General features: G+C 34.2%; 1 protein-coding gene across 1 annotated transcript in view; it reads right to left on the bottom strand.

Moving 5' to 3' along the window:
* The window catches only part of LOC140745129 (probable sodium/potassium/calcium exchanger CG1090), a 34,422-nt gene extending 30,593 nt beyond the window's left edge, over positions 1–3,829 (bottom strand). Inside the window, exon 1 of the mRNA XM_073076904.1 lies at positions 3,480–3,829. Coding sequence (XP_072933005.1) covers positions 3,480–3,491 — 12 coding nt within the window. The 5' untranslated portion in view covers positions 3,492–3,829. The remainder of the gene's footprint in view (positions 1–3,479) is intronic.
* Positions 3,830–13,810: the final 9,981 nt, after the last annotated feature.

Below are 13,810 nucleotides of genomic sequence, written 5' to 3'. Positions count from 1 at the left end.
CATAGTCCACCGCACTGGGCCAGAATGAATTGACAGACTTCAAATAACTTCTATGTTAGGGGGGGTCCCGAATAAATACTTAAGATTTTTGTAGGGGTTCAGAGCCCCCATCCCCCCTTGTAAACGTCCATGATTCTTTACCACGTTGTTATGCATTTAGGGCACCTTTGAGCCATAATTTCAGGTCAAGAAACATGATTTGGCGAACAATAAAAATACTCAGAAAATCTTATACGAAATTCTCTTGGCAGTCTCGACCTATTACAGAAAATATTAGAGCTTGAAATGTATACCAGTGAAATGGATATCTCAATTTTCTGGCCTAATAATATACGAGTATTACGTCATACCTTTATAGTATGATATATTTATTGTGTTGGTAGAGGCTCGATATTGTATTATGTTCCTACTCGTGTACAAGGTGACTTTTCAAGGGTGTGTGGATGATCTAATCAAAAATTTTAATAAGTAGCGAATAACGCTGAAACAATTTAAAGTTACAAGGTAGATTTTGATAAAAAGTACAAATCTTCAAAATTGATCTTTTTAGAGGTAAAGTCCGCGTAAAACTGCTAGTGCTCTGAATATAGAAATGAATCGCGACGCCATAGCAAATTGTATGACTACACCTGCTCGCAACAACTTCAGAGCGGACTTGAAGTTTGGCGCTGACTATACTGTTGTATTGTAACACCAACATTGTAGCCTTAGAAGGCAATGTATCAGTAATTGACTTCAGGTAAAACCTTTGTTCCATATACAGTTGGTCACAGATGTCTATGGGTGGTAGTGATCAATTACTAACAGGTGGACTGTATGTAACAATGTTATAAAAAAATCGATAAACCATTAATTTTGCACTACTTTATATTTTTCTCCTACAAAGGGAGCGCTCTTGAAGTGGCACTCGTATTACCTTAATATGATTATAGATATGATTTTATCAGCAAATATATGACCGATAAGGTAATCTAAACTTCAACATAATTTAACGCTATATTGGTGTATTGTGTTTGAGCAATACGCGTATAAATATTGCTTAGTTAGTACCAACCTCTGATATCTAGCATTTGAGATTGCAATTTTGCCAAGATACTCGCTTTCAATATTACTGAGATGGTTTTCAGCAAGATTTCTTTATAAGATTGAAGACACTATCGACCATATCTTATGGTATCTATTTGATGGTATGAAATGAAATATATTTATTTTGTATAGGCCATAGATTAGTAAAGATTACTCACTCCTAACTAGAAAATGTGCCCAGTTTTTAGAATTGAAATACTTGCGTAACAAAAGTTTTGCCACGTCTCCGTGCTAAAATATCCCTAAAATATTTGAAATAATTATTTATTTATTATGTAAATTCATGTAAATTACGCAGTATTAGTTATTTATTCGTAAATTTTGTCTAAAAATGTTTTTATTTGTCAAGAATTCAAAAAAAGAACTTACGATAATAAGCCATTTGTGGCTTCATTTAATTTCAAGGCGGCGAAGTATCTTTACTAATCTATGGTATAGGCCTACAAATTGTCAGTACAATATTTTTTCTTAAACTATTAGCGGATCAGAACGCGACCTCAACGGTAAGTGGCCATTACCGTCTTTGGACGACTAAACTCCATATTATGATAGCGATTCTACCTAAAGACGATAGCAGACTCGTTGACACTCCTGAAGACTATGGAGGTTCTTTTTATATATAATTTAGCTGACATGCACAGTGAAACACGAAAACTCCATCACGCTAGAAATAGATGAGATGGAGGTATCTACTGATGTAATTTAAGATTTATAATTATATAATTTAAGATCTATAATTTAAGATTGGTAGTAAAATTCATTGAGCGGTCTCCCATACCACACTCATCAAACTAGAACACAGCAGCGCTTGACATTGCTGTTATATGGCAAAATTAGGTGTGTACGTAGAACCTTCTCATAAACAAAGTATTTTACCAATTTTTATACTATATTTTTTATTTTATAGAACATAAAGCAATTAATTCGTCATTCATAGCCGTGAATGGGATTACGTAAAGGAAAGAAAGGCCCAAGGTTGCAGGGCTAATCGCGTCGCTAACACACTGGCCGATGGCCGTGTAACCTTCGAACTACATATATACCTATATATATGTACATAATATCTTCAACATGATTATATGCGCAGGCCACGCAATTTATTACTTTATTATTACATTTTTTATTCAACTACCAAGGGTAATATTTTTCGAGTGTACGTATGTATGTTTGTCTGTATGTCTCATCCTTAAAAACGCCCTACAGGCCAAACGGCTTGACTGATTTTAACACATATGAGGTGTGGTTGTATTTGATAGATTGTGGCAGTTAAGTTGGCTATATTCTTAGTACTCGGATATTTTAGAGAGTAGTGCTTACCACTGCCGTTTAGGGCAGAAATAGTTGTGACGGTAGTCTCTCCAGAATTGAAACACAAAGGGTTCTACCTTTAACATTGCATTTTGTTTTTGTAATTTTGCCTTTCGTTTGATCTCGATATAATATTGTCCACCTGATGGTATGTGACATTCGCTGCCATGAACAATGGACGAGGTACTCCAAGATTGCTATCTCGAGATCTTATGGAACGCTTCGAGTAAGTGTGCCACCGTTACCACACCCAATAAACCGGTGGAAATGGTCGTAGTGGGGTTCCTTCCGGCATCGACCCACATAGAGCTATATCACCTTGAAAACCTCTGTCATCCTCTCTTTCAAGGAGTAATATATAAACAAGGGCTTGTCATACACTTTTTGGTGATCACAGGAGCAAAATAACTATGGAAGTGGACTGCTGCTTATGCCCTAAATTCCCAAGTAACCTCCTACAATATCGAATAAGGGAAGAAGGGAATAGTACTATTCAAGATCAATACGGTCTGAAGAGTTATGTCACCTCAAATCTGTAGCAATAAATAAAATTAAAATGTCAGACAGTGATTTGAAAATGGGTCTTTTTTTCTTATTATTGGATTGTACATGCAATATTCATTAACATAACATGCAATATTTATTAAATAAAATATTATATATAATTATATATTGTCTACATTTTTAAGTATTAATAATCTTGTTTTTCTTTTACGTAAGTAATTGTTAAGTAGCTGTTTAATTTCTTCTATAAAAATGCATTAAATATTTCAAATAAATTGAACGATAATGGGTCTAAGCGTTCCAAGTTCTTCAATTCGCTCCTTGATTAAATATCTTAATTAAGATCCTATCTTTTAAATTGGATTCTCGCCAAGTCGAAAGATTACAGATAATACGTATTAATTACTTGAACTAGCTAGATACTTTGTATTACATGTTGACTTACGTAGATACTTACATATTTACTGTTAGACAGCTGCATTTCAATAACGCCATTTTAGCACATCATGTCATTATTATTTGACATTTTGATTTCAGAGACTCATACAAAAATGTGTGTAAAGATAATTGCGCAAACTTACCGAGGGCTGCATCGTGGCTGGCGAGCGGCCAGCTGTTCTCAACCTTTGATCGCTATTTATACGCCCAGGATATCGATTTTCCCCGGAACCGTTACGTAACCCACGCTACGGGGAAGGTTCGGCGCCGCTGACGTTACCGGCTTCATACAACCGGGCACATTACGCTTAGATACTATTGTTCTATGTTCTGATAATACTAACGCTACGCACAAAGTAAGCAACGAGCTACGACTTAAATGGAAGGCTGGAATTGACTGAGGTAAAATCACAATTGACTGAGATCACTGACTGGGGTTCGAATGGAAGTACCCTTGACGCGACTGTGTTAGTGGCGCCGCCGAGAGGACTGATGGCTGAGGGCGACTGCGCGGAGTTCCCAGCACACATTCAACTAACCCCACTATTTCCCCAAATCACTTCAATGTATACGTATTAAAGTCTATATTCGTTCGCGTCACCTTAAAACAAATCTACGGTAATAATTTGCGGGCTGTTCCCTACTATTGCGTTGTTCATAAGGTTAGGAATGAAGTTTTGGGGTTGATTGTTATGTTTGTTATTTGTATCGTCCTCTATTGTCCCAGCATCGACTGGAAACACAGACAGACTGGCGTCGAGGTAGTCGTGACGTAAAAGCAATTGTTTTCACGCGAAAATCACGAAGACTCTTAATTATTTTAATCATGCTACCAACTTTAGTTAAGGGTCTATATATTACAATGGAATTCAGTACTAATTCGCCACAATCAAACGTTGTACTACAGATTGCTATTTTTAAAGAGGATTTTTAATGCTATAATTATCTTCAGAAATTGTTGATATCTATATAGATTTGGTGTCATTGGGCGTGACATCTGCCTTAATAATAATCATCATATTGTATGATGGGTTAGAATCTTGTTTCTCTGTTCCATGGTTAGAATCATATGATTTTTTATAATGTTATTTGATGTGGATGATAAAAAATAAACCACATAACAATACAAAAAAAATAACATCATATCTATATTATGTTTGCGAGTCATATTTTTGTTTCATTCTAAAATAATATACATTTTGAAAATAATATAAATTATATAATAAAACTTTGGAACCCTTTGTGGTTCGACTCCGGCAGCACTACCGCCACACCTATTTCTGCCTAATAACAGCACTGTTAGGCGCTTCTGTGTTCCGTTCTGAAGGGTGTGGTAAGGGATACATACTTTTTCGAGCCGTTCGAGCTTAGTCCTTAGGGGTAGTGGCGCATCTGTGGCCGACCTCACCTAGGTATATCTAATCATATCTGGGGTTGATTACAAATGTCCATGGGCAGCAGTAGCCGCTTACTGCTATTCCTACATTATAAAAAAAAATAGTTTTGTTCTCTCATAGATATTGAATTGGGATTGCATGCTACGGTCTATCGTAGCTACTTCTACATACTGCTACATTCATTATACAAAACCAGCTGTTGCTACATTGGAGTGCTACGATGGTGCTACGGTGATGATGCTACGACGCCTATAGGGCCTTAAGACTTGCAGTATGCACGACTATGTTAGGGTATGCTACGCTGCTACGATGATGATGCTACGAGGCCCATAGAGAAGTAACGAAAGCTTACCCTATGTATAAGTAAGTTAGGCCCCGCTACGCTGCTACGAGGATCGTAGTCATTGGCGTAATGTCATTGTAGTTTTGCATTTTTTTTAATTTTTCTATAGCCTGCCTCCAGCTGGCCTTTAGAAATCCTCTACTGGACATAGTTTTCTTTTTTAATGAGGTCATATTGCAGTAGTTAAGGCTTTATTCGCTTTACTATAATCGCCATATACAAGTTTTTAAGGATTCTTCTATTTTTTCCTTATTTACGAGTATTTTCAATAATATATTTTATAGCAATTTGCATCTGTAACCAAAATTCACTAAACTGTCCCTTATATTTTATTACGTACTCTTTTTGGTGTTTTTTTTTGTTATATGATTAAAATAGCAAACACTCTTGAAGTTAACCTGATGCTGATGATACTTACCGTAACCAACTCATGTAGATAATATAGGAGTAGCAGACGAGCATGCAGTCCACCAGATGGTAAGTGGCTCCTGCCGCCCATGGACATCTGTAATCAACCCCAGATAGGATTAGATATTCCTACCTGAGGTTGGCCTCAGATGCGCCGCTACCCCTGAGGACTAAGCTGGAACGCCTCGGAAAAGTATGTCTCCCTTACCACACCCTTCAAACCGGAACACAGCAGCGCCTAATCATAGGTGCATTGCCACTCCTGAGGACTAAGTTGGTATGCTTTGGATCAGCATATCTTGCTTACAACACAAAGCGGCCATAGCAGTGTAACACTGTTGTTATTAGGCAGATTTCGTTTTTTTTTTATAATATAGAAGTAGCAGACGAGCATGCAATCCACCTGATGGATAAGTGGTTACTGTCGCCCATGGACATCTGTAATCAACCCCAGATTTGATTACATATTCCTACCTGAAGTTGGCTACAGGTGCGCCGCTATCCTTGAGGACTAAGCTGAAAAGCCTAGGTAAAAGTCTGTCTTACCACACCCTTCAAACCAGAACGCAGCAGCGCTTAGCACTACTGTTATTAGGCAGAAATAGGTGTGGCGGTGGTGCCACCGGAGTCGAACCACAAAGAGTTCTACCTCAATATGTAGCGGTGGTGCTTGTGGATTCGAACCACTAAGGGTTCTGTTCAAATATAAAATAGAAGCGTATTTCGTTACCGATAATTCTCGGGTAAAATGGGGAGTATCGGATATCTAGGTCGACGTAAGTATTGGCATTGAATGCGCACTGCATTGAAAGATTGTATCTCTACCGTTTGGTGGCATTAACCCCATGCTCCTCTCTACTCGCTTTTAGTATAAACATCTTTTTGAATATAGAATGTCATAATGATGTTTTTTTTTTACGTTTTATGGGATTTTGGTGTTTTTATTTTATTAATTAATAAGTTTAGTTTAAAATTCAAGTAGAAAAAGAGCAGTCCAACTAATCTTACATGGTCACTGCCCTAGGATATCTTTTTCTAGATTCCATCAATCCCAGAGGATTGGAGTATTACCCAAGTTTGGTCACAAATGTGTTGTAATTACTGAAGACTGCATTCAATATTATGAAAAAAATCTCTCTCTAGGAGTTATACATGAATTAAAACGTAATCCAATAAGTTATATAATTAAAAATGGATATCTATCGTTCTCTTATTGGAACGTGTAAGAACGGATTCTAGTAAGATTTGATGTTAGTGGTGACATCTATCGAGGGGTTTGTTATACATTACAACTTGACATTACTTGAGTATTCGATAGATGGCGTTCATACTCTTGGTCAAATACGATCTAATAGGGAAGATGGTCTTGTTAGAAATACTTATGTTATTGTTATGCATATAATTTATGAAGTATATTTTAGCAAATTTAAAATAAACCATCATTTTATAAAATTCTAAAGTCATTTGCGTCACTTATAAATATGATTTTAAAATATTAAAAATGGCTAAACTAATGTAGACGTGGTTTTCATGTGAATTCAAAGTTTCTGATTACATTTACTTCAAAAAAATTTATCATGTTTATTCTGAAAAGTTTTACTCCCAATCGTGACATAGAAATAATATTAGTAATATTTGTTTATAATATGCTTCTATATACTAATTTATTATTGCTATTTGATTTTACAATAGTGTCAAAAAGACACTGGTTACCTGACTAATTGGGGCCGTGGGGTTCCAATGCTAGATTATTTTTTAAGCATCTGTCTAAACGGTTGATACAGTCAACGAATGACCAGAGAGCTGGCACATACCTCGGACAGCGAATTAGCCTCGCTATCCAACGAGGGAATGTTGCTAGCATCCCAGGGACAGCAATTTAGATGTAGTTTTTTATATTTAATTTAAAATATGGTTATATTATTATTATTCTCTTTTTTATATTATTTTAATTGTTACAATGTTGTTTGTATATATTATTGTAACAAGTCTTGAAAATAAAATAAAACTACCAAAGAGGTTGAAAATTTTAAAAATATCTTTCGAAAATTTTTCACGAGTTACAAGAAAAGTTTTACGAACTTTGTTCAGGAACTTAACCCAACCGCCCGAAGGCTCCCATATGTGCCACATGAAGCTCGTTAGCTTTACATTCAAGTCAATATTGCTTTCCAAACACGGGAAACGAAACTTCAAACGAAATTTCAAGTTATGAATTTTGAATAAACATAAATAAGTAACTATGTTTACAAAGATTAATATTGGTTTTACTCAAATCGCATTCAGTTATATAGTAGCAATAGAAATGTACATGGAGTGGAAAAGTATCCAGGAGTTATAACTAATTGGTAAATCGGTCCGCAACCGTTCATTAAAAAAATACAATTCAGGATTTTTGTGTGAAAATCTTAACAATTAAAGACCTTATTTTTGCAAGTAATTATGTCCATTACCACACAACGTCTTTTATTACTTAAGGTAACAACAAAATTCAAAATAAATTATTTAAGGAAATTGTTGATTACTTTGATTAAAAAAACGAAGAAATTTAAATTATTTTATAGGTGAATCTTGATACTATATTAAACACTATTTAATATTTAATGAATATATAAAAGTTTTACTCGAGATTAAGCTTTTAAATTGACAGTAAACACTTAGCGATAGATCTGTTTCTAGGGTTCCGTACCCAAAGGGTAAAAACGGAACCCTATTACTAAGCCTGACCGTCTGTGCCTTTGGCACAAGGCTCTGTCCTGAACTGAATAGAGAACTTGAAATTTTATAGAGTATGTACAATAATGGCCGCTATAAAAACAAACACCTACTAAAAATTAAAAAAATAAAATTTGGAACGGAACCCTCCGGTTCTCGACTGGCACTTGGCCAATTATTTTTTCTAAATCCCGCGGTGCATTTCGCAAACCACAAAACCATTGCAAACATGTTTTCACACGATGGTTTCGCATGTGGTGTGTATTAGATTAAACGGTTGAGCGTATGGGGTGTCGATGTATTGAGCGGTAAATATATGGGAGTGGCGTAACAGATGTGATTCAAACACAACGTATGTAATACTTTTAACAATTACGAATCCCTTAGCTTATTATTATTAAGGAGGTATGACAAAGATAACATGTAAAATGTATGTTGAATGAATTGTATCAAATACTAGCTGACCCGGTAAACTTTGTACCGCCTCAAAATCTATTTATCAAATATGTTTCATGTAAAATATAGCCTATGTTACTCGTGGATAATGTAGCTTTCGAATGGTGAAAGAAATTTTAAAATCGGTCCAGTAGTTATTGAGCCTATTCATTACAACCAAACAAAGTGTAGAATATTCAACTGGAATGCGAAGTATTACCGGCGGAAACCATAAGGAAAGTCGTGGAAAATATAATAAAACGGGCGCAAATTTGTGTCACCAATGGTGGAAGACACTTTACGGATCATATTTTCTAATTAGCATAAATATTCTAAAATTTCCTTTCTCTCAGATTTATATTACTCAAAATATTTTTCAAAAACAATTATTCAAAAACAAAATTAGATGATTAAATTTGCGCCACCCTGGCTAGGTAGGTATCATAGGGATTGGGTTAATATTAATTTCATACAAGTTTAATGTAAAACTTGCAGTTTGAATGAATCTAAGCTTGTTTCAATGATAAAAGTTTTAGATGGGACGTGTTGCAACAATATAGTTCTATGTAAGTGACCATTATTTACATAGAAAGTCAAGACATATTTCTTTTAAACAATATTGTAGTAGTTTCTAACTTTAACTAAAGAAGACAGAACTAGATATGTAGTTATTCATATTTATATCACCCACTTTACCTAATAATAAAAGTAAAAATTACAGTCCTGTACCACCTAATCGCAGTATAACGAAGTTTTATTTCACTGCAAATTATGAAAACTATTTTAAATTCCAATGATCAACAATCTCATTCAATTTTTTGTTAATATTGACGACTTTCAAATTTAAAAGAGGAGTCAAATGTTATATTATTTTTCGGTAATACTATTATATTCTGCTTCTAGTAATCAACACATTACCGTCCGACTGCTGGGCACTGGTCTCCTCTCTGGATGAGAATGATTAAAATACTCCACCGCGCTAGCCATATGCGTATTGGTTGACTTCACATACATAAAACTTCTTTTTTAGAGTTCTCAGGTTGCAGGTTTCCTCACGATGTTTTCCTTCACCGTTAAAGCAAGGGATGATTTATATGTAATACGCACATAACTCCAAAAAATGTCCCTCAGATTGAATCTCAAACCCCTTGACCGAGAAGCCAAGTTTAAACCACTAAACTATCTAATATAACTGCTTGTGGTAATTTAATAACATTTATGAAATCACGATAATTCGGTTACCGTTAACAGTACTATCCCGTTTATAATAACGCATGGTCATTGTAGCTGTTCCTAGTGTGGTGTTATGAATAGAAATGTACCTCAAGTTAACTCAGTGAACTTTTACGATAGCCTCTTTGTCTACAAAGTTTAGTAAATAGTAACACCTAGTGCACTGGAGTACTGTAAACAAGAAAGTTTAGTTCATAATGTTGTATGGTCATCTTAGTTGCATCTCGCTTGTGTTATGAATAGAAATATCACTCAAGTTGAAAGCCAGTGAATGTTATGTTGTACTTGATTATATAGTCGATACATATTTAAATTTAATAAATGACGATTAAAGTATTTTTTAATATTCTATTTTTTACTTCATTATACCTCTACCTACATATATACATTATACAAGCATATAATATGAACTAAATAATAAATATCTAATTGTATTGATACTGTCTAACAGAAATTCACCATAAAAATATTTTCGAAACGTTCAACGAATAAAAAGAGATTTGCATTAGCTTATTTTTAATTACTCCTTTTTATATTCAACAACAACCTCTATTTAAACGTATCACGTTCAGAAACATATATAGGTACATAAAGCATAATAATAATTAAGTTTTAATATTTCTTTTTTTGTTTAAATTATATTTTTTGTATATATTGCATATAGATTTTTAGTTTGTAAATAGATAGATAGATTATATATAATTATGTTACTTAATTAAAAAAATAATAAATTTAATTTCATAATAATAAATGTATATTTTAAGCATCATACTAGGTACCTATATTTAATTTCACGTTTAATATTCAATACAAAGAAAGTTGGCTAAAGGCTGATAAATCCATCAAAACTGACATCTAGCGTTAACAAGGACGATCAATAATTCTAGGGACAATTTCACCACTTTCTTTGTGAATCTTCACAATTAAACCCCCGATTCGTCACACTAGCTCGCCCCGTCACACGAGTTAACTAAGTAAAATACTCAATTACTTCTTACTACAATTTACCTAAAAATAACTTTAAAATTTCAAAAATAAGGTCGGGTTTTAAACTCTCCGTACATTTAGTTAAAAGTACTTAGTGTAGATGACAAGTTTCAATGGATATGAGTGCATTAGTATTGTTGGTTTTGACAAAGGGAGCATTGACAAAAGTCAACGATATTGCAAAAAAAGACAACGTTATTTCGAGTCAGTTGCTGCGAAATAATCCTTATTTTCATCGCAATAACGACTTCTTTTAGGCATTAAAGGTTGTTAAATTTCAACAATATATTGTACGACTTGCGTTCAGTAAATTGAGTACGGTTTAAATGCATTATGTCGGCTTAAGTGTTTGACGCGGATCTTGCCAAATAGCTCTTTAAGATTCGTGAGCCGATTATGCGATTATGTGGACGTGTTTGTGATTGTTTTACTGAAACGTTGTCACTTATGTTTTGGGCAGGTGGTTGGATGTTTGTAAGAAATCGTAGAAGTAACGGGTTGTGTCGATTTTGGGTATAAGCCGTTGAGTATGACGTTTTAAACAGTAAGATTGACATTTAAGACCTTGTTGAACTCGAGCGAAGAGATGGATTTTCGTTATGTGTTGCAAATGTACCATTACGAACTGTTTATCTGCTATTAAATTTAGTAAATTTCTTTGTTTTAATACGCCTTATAGTAACAGTTTTGGGTCACTATGTTTAGCGCAAAGAAAGTTTTTAGAGAAATATGAGTCACATGCCACGTTAAAAATAATGTTTTAGGGTGAAGTTTGGGGTTGTTTTCTGATAACCGTCAGTATTTTTATAACATAGGTGCATTGAAATATTGCCAGTAAGCCCTTTTTTACATAATTGACGAGAGCATCACTTGCATATTGTGGTGTCAACCTCCTTTTACCTATATTTAATACGATTAGCAGTCAAGGGGTAAAAAGCTGCTCGGATTACTCCTTAGAAAGTAGTTTTCTGCAATAATCCTGTTTAAATCGAATTAGAGTTAACAGGATTAAATAAAAGTATCCAATATTACTTTTTAACTATTTTTAGTAATATGCAAATAAACCAGTAAACTGAGAAATGTTCATTGTACATTTCTAACATCTATTATATATGATATATTTATTTTAAAAACACTTATCTAGGTAAATTTTATGATTGTTTTACTCATATTAATCTTGTGTCTGAATGTCTGTTTTCTATATAGAAATACAGTCTCCTTTATGTACCTAAGTGATTATAAATTTCTTTATAGCAGTGATATTTGGCCCGTGTCAAGAAATGTATTTTTTGCGGTACCATGGTGAGCAGATGTTGAGAGGACGATATTTCAGAGCTTTGTGGTTTGACCACGCGTGACAACCGCCATTTGATCATATAAGTTATAATTTATAATCGATCGAGCGACCTATGGGGCTTTCGCTTAACGTTGCCGACATAAAAATATCTACTAAATAAAATGATCATATTCATGTAAAGAAAAAGTTTATTTTAATTTGTTCTTTTTCTCTATGAACTATTTTACTATTGTCTATGTATTTGTGACGTTTGATTCAATGTCACATAAATTTAAATAGAAAAATGTTTTAGTGGAATAAAAAAACGTTAAATGTCGTTTCTCTATTTACAGGTTTGTTTATTTATTTATTCATTTATATCATTTTAGTTTTATTATTGTACATAGAATATAGTTTAACAGAATAAAATCTCTATTTACAGAACAACAACATTCGTTTTTTCCACAAGAAAGATCACTATTATATTCATATATCATAAACGCACACGCGCACACACACTCACACACACACGCTAATAAGAGATGGACTTAATTTAAATAGTTATAATTCTTAAAGCATGTGTATATTTTATTAAAATTGGCCTGTGATGAGCGGGGCACCCAGTAAGTAACAGGGGCTACCAACTCTTGCGCCTTGTTTTCACAATTGTACTTAAATCAATATAACATTTTTTTTTTAATTTTAGTTATTAAGACTGGTGTCGCCACCGTCATATCTATTTCTGACCAATTACTGCCGTGTAGCGTTGCTGTATTCTGGTTTGAAAGGTGTGATAAAATAACACTTATTTGAAACTATTAAAATTAGTTGTTAGGTATAGCAATGCATTAATGGCCGACCTCTGGTAAGAATGCAATCCTATCTGGGGTTGATTATATTGTCCATGGATTGCAGTTGCCATTTATCATCAGGTAAACTGAAAGCTAGATTGCTACTTTTATAATATAAAATAGCAATAAGTCAGCCATAAGTTATCGCCATAATAATGCTACCAGAATCCATATACCATAGACTATAAACTTATTTATTAAAAGGTTGTCAACATTCTTACAATAAATCTTTTTTATTTAACTCAATGATAATATTTAAAACACATACATAGATATTTATTACATTAGACTACTATATATTACATAACAAATAAGATAACAGAAATGATAATGGCGCTATGTGTGTAGCGACGCGGAAGTACGTTACGACCGCGCCCGTATGTGTGGGGTTTGATTCCCCGCGAATCAATGCACAATGTGAGAGCAGATGTGGAAATGAAGGCTTTGAAATACAGTTTATTTTACTAGTTCTAGTCACGACTTTTAAAATTATATTCCATTGATAATTGAAAAGTTTCAAGGTGGTAGAACCGTTTGTGAGTTGTAACAGCATTGTTGAACGTTGTTGCATTCCGGTTTGATAAGTGTCGTCAGGGAGACATAATTATCTAAGGCATTCCAACTTAGTCCTCAGGAGTAGCATAGTGCATGTGGTTGACCTCAGCTAGACTCTTATTTTACCTGGGGTTGATTGCAGATGTTCCTGGGTGGCAGTAGCCACTTTCCATGGAGTGGACTGCATGCTTTTTTGCAACTTTTATATTTTAAAAAACTTAGTTCTCACATGTTGCTCATGTACGGCTGATGTCCGACATACTCTGGTCCTATC

The sequence above is a fragment of the Epargyreus clarus genome, unplaced genomic scaffold (assembly GCF_041222505.1).
Source record: "Epargyreus clarus isolate Ecla_fem2 unplaced genomic scaffold, WU_Ecla_fem_2.2 ptg000002l, whole genome shotgun sequence".
Taxonomy (NCBI): Eukaryota; Metazoa; Arthropoda; class Insecta; order Lepidoptera; family Hesperiidae; genus Epargyreus; species Epargyreus clarus.
The sequence above is the reverse complement of the archived record's forward strand: the minus strand, read 5'-3'. Positions and strand labels throughout refer to the sequence as shown.